This window comes from Artemia franciscana, chromosome 2 (assembly GCF_032884065.1).
Source record: "Artemia franciscana chromosome 2, ASM3288406v1, whole genome shotgun sequence".
Classification (NCBI taxonomy): Eukaryota; Metazoa; Arthropoda; class Branchiopoda; order Anostraca; family Artemiidae; genus Artemia; species Artemia franciscana.
In genome coordinates this window covers 57,528,240-57,544,219 of record NC_088864.1, presented here as the reverse complement: position 1 = coordinate 57,544,219, position 15,980 = coordinate 57,528,240, and the positions used below count along the sequence as shown (strand labels likewise).

At 36.0% G+C, this 15,980-nt stretch overlaps 1 protein-coding gene across 3 annotated transcripts in view; it reads right to left on the bottom strand.

Annotated features, from left to right (window-relative positions):
- Positions 1-15,980, bottom strand: part of LOC136043829 (DDB1- and CUL4-associated factor 6-like) — a 100,931-nt gene that overhangs the window by 59,667 nt on the left and 25,284 nt on the right. For all 3 annotated transcript variants that reach the window (XM_065728759.1, XM_065728760.1, XM_065728761.1), the window contains exon 5: positions 10,206-10,366. In XM_065728759.1, coding sequence (XP_065584831.1) covers positions 10,206-10,366 — 161 coding nt within the window. The remainder of the gene's footprint in view (positions 1-10,205; positions 10,367-15,980) is intronic.

The window sequence follows — 15,980 nt, the reverse complement described above, 5'->3', positions numbered from 1 at the left end:
TGTGAAAAGAAAAAGCCTTCAAACATTCTTTCGCAATGATGTACCCAAACGGTTTAGAACAGCTGGTAGTATTAGTGAACCTCTCTCAAGAGGACCAAAAAACTAATTGAGCATAAGACCATGAGCAGCAGCTCTATTGCTGACAAAGGGAAAGTAAACCCGGCTAGGAAAGTGTTTGCCAATAACCCTGGTACGATACGTCACTCCTACTCATTTCCTAGAATCCTTCTTGCGAATGTAAGGTTACTAGTAAATAAAATGGAGGAACTACAAATTATTCTTGGCAAAAACCAGATTGATATTGCTTGCCTTACAGAAACATGGTCTGCTACAGAAGAATCTTGCTCGATTCCTAATTATGACTCGCATTTTAAGCCCAGATTGGACAAAGATGGTATTCCTCTATCTCATGGTGGAGGAGTTGCTTTTTTTTGTAAGTGTACCCTCCCAAATCGGATTCTATCATTTTCTGAAATAGAGAACAACTCCAAAACTGAAGTTTTATGGCTCTGGACCAGACCCAAAAACCTCCCAAAAGACGTATCTTGCATGATTTTTTGTATTATTTATTACCCTCCCCGTAGTGGATTTAAGAAGGAGCTGACGGCATATCTGCAACTTTATTTCGTGGTAACGAAAGGAGCGACCCGGCTCAATAGTAAACGAAACTCTAAAAAACGGAATTTCGATGCTAAAAGATATATCAAAAGAATCGGATTTTTATGCTGATTTTAAATATATAAGATTCATCAAATTTAGTCTTTGTCATCAAAAGTTACGAGCCTGAGAAAATTTGCCTTATTTTGGAAAATAGGGGGTAACACCCCTAAAAGTCATAGGATCTTAACGAAAATTACACCATCGCATTCAGCGTATCAGAGAACCCTATAGAAAAAATTTCAAGGTCCAATCTACAAAAATGTGGAATTTCGTATTTTTTGCCAGAAGACAAATCACGGGTGCGTGTTTATTTGTTTTTTTGTTTTTTTTTTCCCAGGGGTCATCGTATCGACCAAGTGGTCCTAGAGTGTTGCAAAAGGGCTCATTCTAACGGAAATAAAAAGTTCTAGTGCCCTTTTTAAGTGACCAAAAAAATTGGAGGGCACCTAGGCCCCCTCCCACGCTCATTTTTTCCCCAAAGTCAACGGATCAAAATTTTGAGATAGCCATTTTGTTCCGCATAGTCGAAAAACCATAATAACTATGTCTTTGGGGATGACTTACCCCCCACAGTCCCCGGGGGAGGGGCTGCAAGTTACAAACTTTGACCAATGTTTACATACAGTAATGGTTACTGGGAAGTGTACCGACGTTATCAGGGGGATTTTTTTGGTTTGGGTGTGGGGTTCAGGGGAGGGGGATATATGGGAGGATCTTTCCTTGGAGGAATATTTCATGGGGGAAGAGAAATTCAATGAAAAGGGCGCAGGACTTTCTAGCATTACTATAAAAAATACAATGAAAATGTAAACATGAAAAAGTTTTTTCAATTGAAAGTAAGGAGAAGCATTAAAACTTAAAACGAACAGAGATTATTACGCATATGAGGGGTTCTAAAAATACTCTAGCATAAAGAGCGAGGTATTTAGGAGGAGATAAATACTTCGCTCTTTATGCTAAAATTTTTTTAAATAATTTCAACTATTTATTCTACGGCCTTTCTGATTCAGGGGTCATTCTTAAAGAATTGGGATAAAACAAGATTTAGTGTGAAGAGCGAGGTATTAACGAGGGGACCAACCCCCTCATATATATAATCAAAAATATAAGAATATAAAAGTTTGTTACGTAAGTTAATTCTTAAGTTACGTATTTTTTTTTTGACTAATAAAAACGTTCGTTAAAAATAAAAGATCTAGTTGCCTTTTTAAGTAACCGAAAAATTGGAGGGCAACTAGACCTCCTTCCCCACCCCTTATTTCTCAAAATCGTCTGATCAAAACTAAGAGAAAGCCATTTAGCCAAAAAAAGAATTAATATGCAAATTTCATTTTTATAATTTATGTACGGAGAGCCAAAATCAGACATGCATTAATTCAAAAACTTTCAGAAATTAAATAAAAAAACAAGTTTTTTTAAATGAAAGTAAGGAGCGACATTAAAACTTAAAACGAACAGAAATTACTCCGTATATGAAAGGGGCTTTTCCTCCTCGACACCCCGCTCCTTGCGCTAAAGTTTGATTCTTTCTCGCAACTCTACTTTTTAAAACAATAAAAAACTTTAGCGTAAGGAGTGGGGTGTCGAGGAGGAAAAGCCCCTTTCATATACGGAGTAATTTCTGTTCGTTTTAAGTTTTAATGTCGCTCCTTACTTTCATTTAAAAAAACTTGTTTTTTTATTTAATCCCTACCAAATTGATTGTGAAATGTGCCCATTATTTAAGTGTACCTCTAACTGCAATTTTTAACCAATGTTTTGTAGATGGTATTTTTCCAGTGTGTTTTAAACCAGCTATTATATCACCTATACCGAAAAACAAGACCCCAAAAGTCCCCTCTGACTTAAGACCAATATCAAAAACCTCTATTTTCTCTAAAAATTTTGAAAGTTTTATTTACAATTTCCTCTTTGATGATATTCAAGATAAAATTAACCCAAATCAGTTTGGCTTTAGGCCGAATCATAGCACCACCCATTGTTTATGTTATATACTTGACACTGTTTTCAAACATCTTGAGTTAAGTAGTTCCTACGTTGAGGCTGTTTTTGCTGATATTAGTAAAGCCTTTGACAACTTGGATCATCAGACAGTTATTGATAATGCAAGGGCTTTAGGTGTCAGAGATTTTGTTTTACGTATAGTAGCTAGTTTTTTATCTGGTCGTGAGCAATGTGTAGTCCTCCCTAACGGAGATTCATCAGGTTTTACCTCGATTTCCTGTGGAGCACCCCAAGGGACTAAATTGGGTCCTTTAGCATTCTTAATTCTTTTTAACAATGTTTTACCAAACTTTGACAACACTTTTAAATTTGCGGATGATTTGACATTACTTAACCTTTGTCAAACCTCAAACAATTTGGGCGTTAAACTTGATTCACTCACTAACAACTTAAAGAATGCTCTTGCCAATGTTAAACTCAATCTGAGCATACCGAAAAGCAGTTTAATGCTATTCTCCTTTTTAAAAAATATACCCCCAATCAATAATTACCTTTGCATCCCAAATTTAAACATGGTTAAGCTACTTGGTGTGCACTTGGGCAATGACCTTAAATGGAAATCTCACTCTTTTCACTTATTTAAAACAGGTGGTTTTCTCCTTAGATCTTTCTCCCTTCTTAAACGGTTCTCCATATCAATCCAGAACCTTAAAATAATTCATTGTTCTTATATAAGACTTTGTCTTGAATATGCTTGCCCTGTCTGGCACCCTGGACTGACCAAATCCCACTGTTCTAAAATTGAAAGCATTCAAAAAAGAGCTATAAAAATTATACTGGGGACGTCCTATACTACTTATGATGAAGGTTTGGCTAGACTTGAACTCACTACATTGGAATCACGACGTCACTTCCTTACCATGAATTTCGGGCACAAGTGCCTTAGTTCTGACTATCATCGACGTCTTCTTCCCCCCTTCAAAGAAAACCCCCCAATCCTTCCCAATACAAGACTTAATGGTCGTAGAGCTCCAAATACTCAACTTGACTTGTGTCCCCAAATGTTGACAATGAGGTACAAAAACTCTTTCGTTCCCTATTTTGTTTCGCAATTTAATAATGGATTTAACTTTGTAACTATGTTTATCCCTTAACATTTATTTTATCATTGTAATTATAATTGTTCTGACGTGCTTATGCTAGCTTGTGTGCTATTTTAGCCAATAAATCATATTCTATTCTATTCTATTCTATATTACTCAGTAATTTGCTACCTACAGAGACCAGACTAATGCCTCGATAATTACGACACTCACTCTTGTCACCTTTCTTATACAGTGGTTTAATTAAGGTTTTCCTAAAATCACTGGGTACTTCCCCTTTTTCAAAAACCATGTTCATAATCTTCAGTAGCTTATTCCTAACCTCAGAGCCACCATATTTAAGAAACTCATTAATCATACTATCAGCACCTGGGGCCTTATTATTTCTTAATCCTTTTAGTACTGTCGCTAATTCTTCCTCACTAAACAAATCTTCCTTCACATCCAAGGTATCACAAACTTTTTCATTTTCATCTATATCTTTTCCTGCAACTGTATCTCGGTTTAGCACATTCTCAAAATGTTCCACCCATCTTTCTTTAACTTTTTCCTTATCACTAATTGTGGCCCCATTTCTATCTTTAACTGGGACTAGTCCGGATTGGCTACTCCCTTTCAATTTATTAACATGCCAGTATAATATTTTACTATTATGCCGTCTAGCCGCATCTTCCAGATCCTCAGCAATTTTATCCATCGCCTCCACTTCACATCTCCTTAGTTCATATTTCAATGCTTTCTCCACTTTCTTTACATTCCTTCTGTTTTCATACGACCTATCACTCAGATAATTCTTATACAAACTCCTTCTACTCTCTATTAAACCTAAAGCTTTTTCACTAATATTCCTAGTTGCAGTCTTAGCACTCTTCCCTAGGACACCATCAGCAACTTCACAAATTGTTTTTCTGAAATTATTCCAGCCATCTTCCACATTGTCAAATTTTAAACTCTCAAGTTTAGTACTCAACTGTTCCTGGAATTTTTTCTCAAATTTTCATCCTGAAGTCTACCAACATCATAACTTTCCGGGAGGGAGTTACCCTTCCGAAATTTCAGCTTTAAATTAACCTTAGACACTACTAGATGGTGATCTTTACTTTTAACATCAATAACGGCACTCTTATACACCCTAGTATCTTGTATTGATCCTGCTAGTCTTCTGTTTACAATAACATAATCAACAAGGTTTGCTGTCTTACCATCACGTGAATACCATGTCAACTTATGGGCCATTTTGTGCCCAAACACCGTATTGGTTATAACTAGGTTGTTATACCTACAAAATTGCAAAAGCCTATAGCCATTACTGTTTTCTTTTCCTACACCAAATTTACCTAGGCTAGGATACCATATATCCCTATTTCTACCAACCTGGGCATTAAAATCTCCTAGCAAAAACACCATATTTCTACCTGGTACCCTGTCTATTTGCTCCTGTAACTGTAAGTAAAATTAATCTGAGTCACTAGTATCTCCATCAGTTGGTTCAACGGGGGCATATACTACTATAACTGATACCCTAAACTTTTTAGTCATAAAATGAGCAATTAGTATTCTATTATTAATACCTTCCCAGCCTAAACAAGACTTAGCAGCTTCCTTATTCATCATGAACCCTACTCCCTGTCTATGTACCCCATCCTTCCTGCCTGAGTAAACAAATTCTATGTCACCTAATTTTATGCTTCCTACCCCTGGGATATGAGTTTCTGAAACTCCTAATAAATCCAGTTCAAACCGTCTGAATTCGTCAGTCAAAATGTCGATGCGATAGTCATTTTTTTAACGGCGTAACATTCCAAGTTCCAATTTTCATGTTCTTTAAATTTTTGAAATTATTTTGGCCTCAAGAAAAGCAGTGATCCCGGATACCAGTGCAGGATGGGGACCAACATATCTTCTCAAGTCTACACCGAAGCGCTTAAGCCGGCTTAGAACCGGACAGCAAGAAGTCCCTGGGACCTCCAGTAAGTTGGAGGCTTTGTAAAATCCTGGGCCCATCTTGGTCACAACATGGTTTTCAGCACTTGGCGATGCTCTTCTATCAACAAGAGTCGAAATCCTGCACAGACAGTCCCAAGCCTATTACCTCCGACTCATTATATATTCATGCCTACAAATATTTTGCTACTACGGGGAATTATTCCATAGACTTAATGAAAACTCAGTAAAGTCCTGGATAATGACCAACTAGTCCTAAATTGTTTAGTTTGCTTCGTTTAGGCGTTAGAACCCATGTCATGAGTCAACTTCCTTTTTTCTATTCATAATGATTTTTCGTTTGAAATTATTCTTGATGCAATTTAGAGGTTTAGGCTTTTGTCTAAACTTGAGTAAATTGAGTAAATAACAAAAAATTTTAAGCAATAACTCCTATTCGGTAGCCTTTATTATCATACATTCTTTGCCTTTTTGGTATTAGTAAATTAGTAACTAACAGCATACAAGTCTTATTCCATAGACTTAATGAAAACTCAGTAAAGTCCTGGATAATGACCAACTAGTCCTAAATTGTTTAGTTTGCTTCGTTTAGGCGTTAGCGCCCATGTCATGAGTCAATTTCCTTTTTTTCTAGTCATAATGATTTTTCGTTTGAAACTATTCTTGATACAATTTAGAGGTTTAGGCTTTTGCCCTTTTTTCTCATACTTGCTAGTTTTATTTTTGGCTGCGGTTAAAAGTTGTCTATAACATGTTACAAAAATATTCACTTTTATCCCCAAAGATCCTGCTTTGATTTATTTTTTTCACTTTCAGGTTTTATGAATGTTATCCTAAGGGTATTTTATATTCAGTCTCCCTCTAACAGTTACACCATATACCTTTATGTATGTGCCAAAGACTTTATGTTACCAGACTCCAAATGTGGGTATAGGAGCTCCGAGACACGAGGTCCTTTTAAATACGAAAATTCATTAAGATCCGATCACCCACTAGTAAGTTAAAAATACCTCATTTTTTCTAATTTTTTCCTCTCCCTTCAGCCCCCCAGATGGTCGAATCGGGGAAAACGACTTTACCAAGTCAATTTGTGCAGGTCCCTGACACGCCTACCAGTTTTCATCGTCCTAGCACGTCCAGGAGCACCAAACTCGCCAAAGCACTGGACCCCCCCTAACTCCCCCAAAGACAGCGGATCCAGTCTGGTTACGTCAATCACTGTATCTACGACATTTGCTTATTCTACCCATCAAGTTTCATCCCAATCTCTCCACTCTAAGCGCTTTCAAAATTTCCCGTCTCCCTCTCCAACTCCCCCCAATGTCACCAGATCTGGTCGGGATTTAAAACCCGTTCTTAAGTTAAAAATACCTCAATTTTTCTAATTTTTCAGAATTAACACTCCCCCAAAGAGAGCAGATTCAGTCCGGTTATGTCAATCACGTATCTATTACTTGTGCTTATTCTTCCCACCAAGTTTCATCCCAATATCTCCACTCAAAGCGTTTTTCAAGATTTCCCGTTTCCCCCTCGAACTCCCCCAATATCACCAGATACGGTCGAGATTTAAAATAAGAGCTCTGAGAAACGAGGTCCTTCTAAAACCAAACTTCAATAAGATCCGATCATCCATTTGTAAGTTAAAAGTACCTCTTTTTTCAATTTTTCCTCTCCCTCCAGCCCCCCAGATGGTCAAATCGTGGAAACGATTGTTATCAAGTCGATTTGTGCTGGTCTCTGACACGCCTACCAATTTTCATCGTCCTAGCACGTCCAGAAGCACCGAACTTGCCAAAGCACTGGAAAACCCATCAACTCCCCCAAAGAGAGCAGATCCGTTCCAATTATGTCAATCACGTATCTAGAACTTGTGCTTATTCTTTCCATCAAGTTTCATTAGGTATCTAGAACTTGTACTTATTCTTCCCATCAAGTTTCATCCCTATCTCTAGACTCTCAGTGTTTTCCAAGATTTCCGGTTTCCAAGATTTCTGTTTCCTCCCTACAGTCTCCTATGTCCCCAGATCCGATTCAAATTTAAAATAGAGCATCTGAGACATAAGATCTTTCTATATATTAAGTTTCATTAAGATCTGACCACCCATTCGTAAGATAAAGATACCTCAATTTCCACGTTTTCCAAGATTTCCGGTTTCCCCCTCCAACTCACCCCAATGTCACCGGATCTGGCCAGGATTTAGAATAATAGCTCTGAATTACAAGATCCTTCTAAATATCAAATTTCATTAAGATCCGACCACCCGTTCGTAAGTTACAAATACCTCATTCTTTCTATTTTTTCCGAATTAACTGCCCCCCCCCCCCCCAGATGGTAGAGTCGGGGAAACGACTATTTCTAGTTTAATATGGTCTGGTCCCTGATACTTCTGCCAAATTTCATCGTCTTAGCTAATCTGGAAGTACCTAAACTAGCAAAATCGGGACCGACAGACAGAACAACTGACAAACCAACAGAATTTGCAATCACTATATGTCACTTGGTAAATCCCAAATGCCTTAAAAACCGTAACGTTACCGTGAAAGTAATCAAAAAAATAAGTAAAATTTTATTTTTAGGAGTCTTTAGAATGTTCGTGGGTAGAAAATTGAGTCTAAGGCCTTTTAATAGTTCGTTGTTCGTCCGAAGTTTACAAAACTAAACACCTGCGACCCTCATTTTCTGCGGCTCAGAATCCACAATTGTTTTGTTTCTCACTAAATCTTCATTGCAAGTGTCTGCCTGCTCTAAGGGTAGTAAGTCTCACTCACAGATCTCATATTACTAGACTCCAAATGTTGGTATATTATATTGAGAAAATAGAAAAGATTTAGATTTTCCTCGGATATCAATTTTTATTATGTTCTTGGCTAGAAAAACCGAGACTAATCTGAGTTTGACACAATCAGCCACAAGTGAACGAAGCTTTGCACTCTGTCCATAACTTAGACTTTCTACTCTGTCTGTCTTCATGACTTTGACACATATGAGGAAGATTCGAATAAAAGATCTAAAACCTAACATACATACCCTGACAAAAGAAAAGAAGAAAATCTAGAAAATAATGGGTCTATGGGCAGTAGGAAGAAAAGGAAGAACAGTCACACAAATATTCTGCCTATCAAACAGTTAGTGGTAACGAACTGTAGTAAGGAGCGACACGGCTCAATAATAACCAAAACTCTAAAAAACAGAAATTTTGATATCAATAATTACATCGAAAGAATTGTATTTTTATGCTGATTTTAAATTTATAAGTTTCATCAAGTTTTGTTTTACCCATCAAAAGGTAAGAACCTGAGAAAATTTGTCTAATTTTAGAAAATAGGGGGAACACACGGAAATTAAAAGTTCTAGGGCTCTTTTTAATTGACCGAAAAAGTGAATTTAAGTGACTTTTAAAAAGTAGAGTTGTGAGAAAGAGTCTAGCTTTAGCGTAAAGAGCGGGGCGTTGGGGAGGGAACAGCCCCTTTCACATACGGAATAAATTCCGTTCGTTTTAAGTTTTTTATTTTTATTTCATATACAGTAATCTTTGAAGATGAGAAAAAAACCTAAAATGTAAGAACTTAACAATTAAACAGAGTAAACCAGTCATTTTTCAATTCTTCTTATTACCTTATTGCCAGTTTCTTCTGTGTTGTTCTACAAGCGTTTTATAGTGTTGAATATTCTATTATCTTGCTTTATTTTTCTTGAGTAATTATAGATTGGCTTGATTTTTTTAATGTTTTTCTTTTTTGGTTTTTGGTTCTTTTCTTTTTTTGAGTAGGTACGGTTTAGATTCGTCCCTTTTTTATCGCTGAGGGTTCTTTCTTGTATGCAGTTGAACTATTTGCTTGAATGTTCTTCTTTTCTTCCAGCTGGCCATAAACTTTCAAGATTTTTTTCGCTGGTTTGTAGTATTCCGACAGAAAGAAAAGAAACACGGCAATTGCTTTATCTATCGGTATTGGAGTTCTAGGATTCAAAAGTCTCTGGCGTGTTCAAACAGGTTTAAAAGAACATTGTATTTTTTCAGACAAAAATTTTACGCTAAACAAGGGTTTGAATGACATTTTTAAGAAAGATGACGAGCTTACTTCAACTGGGAATAAATATGTGTATTCTAAATAATAAAAGAAATGAGTTTGATTGTCATTTTTAAGAACGAAGAAGAGCTAACTTCAACTGAGCTTGAGTGGCATTAACAAGGGTTCAATGACGTTTTTTAAGAAAGAAAAGTTTGTCTTGAATGACATTAACAAGGGTTTGAAGGACATTCTTTTAAAGAAAAAAGAGGAGCTTGCTTCAACGGGGAACAAATACATGTATCCTAACAAAAACTGACAAGAGTTCGGATGACATTTAAAAGAAAGAGGACCTTACTTCAATTGGGATTGAATGACATTTAGTTCAAATGACATTTTTTAGAAAAAAGAAGAGCGTAGTTCAACTGGGAACAAATACGTGTATTCTGAACAATTTTTAAGAACGAAGAGAATCTTACTTCAACTGAGGTTGAATGGCATTAACAAGGGTTTAAATGACACTCTTAAGAAAGAAGAAGAGCTTACTTCCACTGGGAACAAATATGTGTATTCTGAACAATAGCTGACAAGAATTTCTTCACCATCAGGGCTAAACTCCACAGACGTTATTCGACGTCGTTGAGATCGAGCTTCTGGAGCAACCAGACAGGATATCAGATGAGACGACGTATCAGGGTTGAACGCTCCTGTCAAACAAGCTCCATTAAGAAAAGAAAAACCCCTAGGAGAAAAAAGAACCCATACACTTGTAAAATTGCAAAACAGGGACAAACAATTTAACAAGGCACGAATTTAATTAATAGAAATTTTTAATAACCATAAAACGCTTTATAAAATATAGACATGATGCCGATGATAGATGACTAAGAAATTAAAGTCAGTAAATTCAGATATAATACAACTAGTACAAGTAAAGTTTGAGCAAAATAAAAATCAGCATCAAGGGAGTCTGATAATAATGTAAACCAACTTTTTCTCGTCGACTCATTAAAACATCCATACTGGCCAATATTTGCTTTTTTACAACAAAAGGTTATACATTTCATCATAATATAATGAAAAGTGCCGTTCACGGCTTAGCAGAGATAGCATTGCATACCTCCCAAAACAAATCCGAGAGATAGACATTTTTCAGGGAAATTTTAAGAGACACGTTTATACATAGAACAATGTAATGATATCAAATGTTACTCTATGAAAGGAATGGTTTCAGCCCACTCAGAATTTACATCATACAAGAGCGTCTTGAATATATATCTTGATTTAAAACTCCCTAGAAGAGCTTTACTAAATAGTCAAAAGGTAGGCAACAGAACCTATAACGATCCAGATCTGGTTGAATTGAGATTTTAAAATTTGACCTAGAGCCTAACACCTTACATTTTTAGGTGACAGTGGAGAGCAAACTCAGCAAACTTAGCAATCAAATAAGCGTAGTTAACCAAAAAAAAAAAAATCTTGCACGGTTCCGAGTAGAACAACATCACGTGACCATCAAATTCAGCAAGTTGTTGTCACGAGGTGGCACATAATGTCCTGAGGTATTTAGTCATGGATGCAGCAATCGCTTAATTTTCAAATGAGGTTTAATATTCCTAAGAATTGGTAATTAAGGATTTTTAGAAGTGATTAACTATAAATTTGATTTGGAAGAACAATTTCAACGCCTTAAAACAGATCACAATCTACAGAGTATATTTTAATAAATGACGTCTAATCGCAACCAGTTAATATCGAAGGATCTTAGAACTCTATTATTATAAATATGAGTCTAATATTGTAATATAGAAGTTTAAAATGTTATCCAACTGACTTCACAATTTTGAAAAAAAAATATAATTTGAACATTTTCTTTTCTTTTTAATGTATATTTCAAAGCTGATAAAACGCAGAGTGATTGAGCCAAAAAAAAAACTTTCTATTCACGGGCTTTAAAATAAAAGTACCTATTGGCACTATGTATCTAGGAGATACAGAGGTTTTGTGCGCACACAAGAGCTATTTCCAAGCAACCAAAAATAAAAAGTAACCACAAATTTCCAAGCAATTTCCCTACGAGGTTTGGTGTTAGAATCTTCCATGTCTTGGAGGAGCGGCAGACAACAGAATATGCTAGGTCGTTCACTCGAAAAAGAAGCGAAAGTCTTTTAATTATTTCTCGATGAGGGATGGACATTGGTTCTCAATCCTCTGACGTGAAAATCAACCGTGGCCGCTTTATACTTCTTCAGGCGTGGGAGGAACTTAGTCTAATTAAGAGCTAAAAGAGGTTGATTAAGGATGCCCAACGAGTAGCAACTCGTCATTCCTAATGTTAAACAAATTTCCCCTTAAATTTACCAGTTCATTGCGCCTAAAAAGTAAATGTCACAAACCATTCACTAAAATACTGCAGTGGGCAAGTTCGGGGTCTATTTGGAAAACTAAAATCACTCTATACATTAAAACATACAAGAAAATTCCAAAACTCGGGAAACTTCCAAAAATTTCTTCGCAATATTATTATGTTTTCAAGAGCTAATTTAGTTTTACTAGTCTGCAACTAACTTAACGCGCATAATTGACAATTAATAATACAGCTAATTGTCTTCAATGTTTCTTCCTTTGAAGTGCATTCCTTTCAAAAGTATAGAATTAATTGGATAAATAACACTTCCAAATTAAGCTATATATTTATTTTCAGAAAAGCGTAAATAACTAACTTAGTCTGTAGGGAGATTTGAGGAGATACTAACAACAAAGCTATTTTTGGCCATTTCTTTACGTTTTAATTTTAGATTCGTTATCCATTATAATTTACATTCAATCTTTATTTATTATAACTTCCGTTCGTTTTAAATCCCAAATGTTACAAGCTAATTTTCCCTCTTTTAAGCTTTTTATTCGAACAAATAAATATTCAAATGGGGATAAATCCATTTATTTAGACAGCGAAAACAGAAACCAAGGTCTAAATATTTCGATCACATATACAGCGATCGTCATCATTAGAAATACTCGAACGAAAAAGCTTTTTATTCGCTCTTCTTTTCACGAGAAAACTTTTTTTAATCTAAGCCATCGAAATTCCTTTGTCCACATACTGTTTAATTTTATTTTCTTAGAAATTTAAAACAAAACAAAAAGCTCCACATATGTCCTGAAACAAACATATTTGCATTTAACCCGAGAGAACAGAGAAGCATCTGAGCCCCTGGCAAATAATTTATTTTTATTGAAAAATGTAGAAAGAAATTAATCCTGTTTCTAACTGAGAGGTGGTCGAGTTGTAGCATGGAAAGGGAGATCGGCCCTTGCTCCCAAGAAAAGAGAAAGGTTTAACAAGGACATCTTTGGTGAAGGTTGACAGATTTGACTGAAAGGACCGTTTGAAACATGATACCACTTCAATTGAGGCCAATCAAAATTATAAAGCTAAAAATAGCTAAAGTTACTTTCTTTGCACTAGCAAAGAAAATAAACAAAACCTCTACTGTCGATAAGAGCAAAATAGGTAAGTATTTTTGGTACAAGTTTCTTTTCATTGGCTTTACGTTCTGAGGAGTAGCCTTGGCGTAACTATTTCATAGTACAAAATATCATATCTAAAAAACAAAAGAATTATCCAAATTTTAGAAAATTTTCGGTGGGATTAAAATGAACTTTAAAATTTAATTGAAATTCAAAATTCAATACAAATTAAAATCATTATTTTCAATTGTTCTAATTCTACTGAGCAACGTTGCACTGCAAGCGCGGCTAGTAGTTTTTAATTCCAATTTGGCACATTTCAAAGCACAAAAATCTTCTCTTTTATCAGTTTCCTGTACTTTTTGCTTAAAACTTAAATACCAAAAATTGCCAAAAAGTGATAAAACAGAAAAGTACCAAATCCCCCCCCCCCAAAAAAAAAATTCAAAAAGTGCTCAAAACATGGCCTATATATATATATATATATATATATATATATATATTTATATATATATATATATATATATATATATATATATATATATATATATATATATATATATATATATATATATATATATAAACAATTTGCCTTTCTCAGTTATAATCGACAATTGTCAATTATAATTGTCGATTTGGCAATTATAATTGCGAAAAGGCAAAATAGAACCTCAACAAGTTGACTCTAGTTCGGAATTGTGAAGTGACATGCATGAGAGGTGTAACATAAGTGGGAGACAGTAACAACGGCAATCAAAGGGTTAAAATTAGCCTTGCACTTGATGCCCATTTAATTGGACAATCTGTCTTGGTTTTTTCTACAATTGGCCATGACTTTGACTTTTCCCACAACTATTCCCTTTTTTTAATTCAAAAATCAACGGACTCGGTCGAGTCCAGTTTAAATACCAAAAATTGCCAAAAAGTGATAAAACAGAAAAGTACCAAATGCCCCCCCCCCAAAAAAAAAAAATCAAAAAGTGCTCAATAACATCAAAGCTTCCTTTTTTCTCGGTTTCCCAACTCTTTATTTTTCACTAGCCAGTATCTTGTGAGAGAACTCACTCCCATAATTATTTTTTTGTTTGTTTATAAGGCAGAAATGATAGTCCCCACCAGTCCCCGTGGCATGTTAGTCCCCGCCCTGCAATGGTTCTGGGACCATTGCTTTTCCTGAGGCAATAGTAATTTCAACTGTTTAAATAATATGAAAATTGCAACTTGGAATGTTATCATAAGCAGCGCAAAAGCGCTGCCTAAGTAAAGAGCGATGTGGGCACACTGTATTATTTTTTTCTTTAGACCAGGGGACTTCGTATCGAAAGACTTGCCGTAGAAACTTTAAAAAGGGCTTATTCAACCAGAAATTGAAAGGGCTAGTGCCCTATTTAATAGTCAAATTGATTGGATGATAACAAACCCCCCTCCCACGTCCACCATCTCCACGAACACATTCAATCGAAGTTTTAAGACAACCATTTTGTGCAAAATAGTAGAAAGATAAGGAAATTATGTCTTTAAGGATGATACCCCCCCCCAGAGCCCTCAGAGCAAGGGTTATGAGTTATACCCTGGGGGCATTTAAGGTTTATATATAAAGGGCGATCGTATAGTCTTTGTAGAGGTGTCACTGATCCATAATCAAAAGTTCTAGAGCCCTCTTTAAGATCCAAAGTGATAGGAGGGTGGAAACCCTCCCCATACCTCGCGTTCTCCCGAAATGCATTTGATAAAAATTATGAGATGACCATTTTTGGTCGTAGAAACATCTAAAACGGCTTATTTGATTAGAAATTGAAGTGGCTAGTGCCTCTTTTAATAGTCGAGAATGGTTAGTGGGCAACTAACCTCCCTCTTAAGCCCGCCATTTTCCCAAACACATTTAATCAAAATTTTAAGACAGCCATTTTGTTTAGCGTATTTAAAAGGTCCAGAAATTATGTCTTTGAGGATGACGACCTCCCTCCTCTCATGCCCTCAGAGCAAGGGCTCTAAGTTATGTCCTGGGGGCATATGAAGTTTGTATAGAAAAGGTGGTCGTAGAAACTTCGGAATGGTCTCATTGTATTGGTAATCAGAAGTTCTAGTGCTCTATTAAGACTCAGAGTGATCGGATGGTGGATACGCCCGACTACACCTCCTATTTTACCGAAATGTTCTGATTTTAATATTGAAAAGGCCATTTGCTGTCGTGGAAATTTCGAGAACAGCTCATTTGAGTGGAAATTCAAAGGGCAAGTGATAATTTTAATAGTCAAAAGTGATTGGAGTTCAACTAATCCCCACTCTTGCCCACAATTTCCCCAAACACATCCAATCAAAATTTTCAGATAGCCATTTTACTCAACGCAAGTGAAAAGAACGAAAATTATGTCTTTGAAGATGGCAACCATCCCCCCCCCCCATCAGTCCTCGGCAAGATAAGTTATGCGCTGGGGGCATATAGACTATCTATAGAAAAAGTGATCGTATAAACTTTGGAGGGGGCTCATTGTATTGGTAATCAGAAGTTCTAGTGCCCTTTTTAAGACTAAGAGTGATCGGAGGGTAGATACCCCCCCCCGCAGACCTTCTATTTTACAGAAATACATCTGATTTTAATTTTGAGATGGCCACTTGTTGTCGTAAAAACTTGGAAAGAAGCTCATTCGATTGGAAATTGAAAGGGCTAGTGATATTTTAAATAGTCAAAAATGATTGGAGGGAAACTAACCCTCTCTCTCGCCCACAATTTCCCCAAACACATTCAATCAAAATTTTCAGATAGCCATTTTGTTCAACGTAATTGAAAGGACAGGAAATTATGTCTTTAAAGATGGCAACCAACCCCATCAGTCCTTAGGGCAAGGT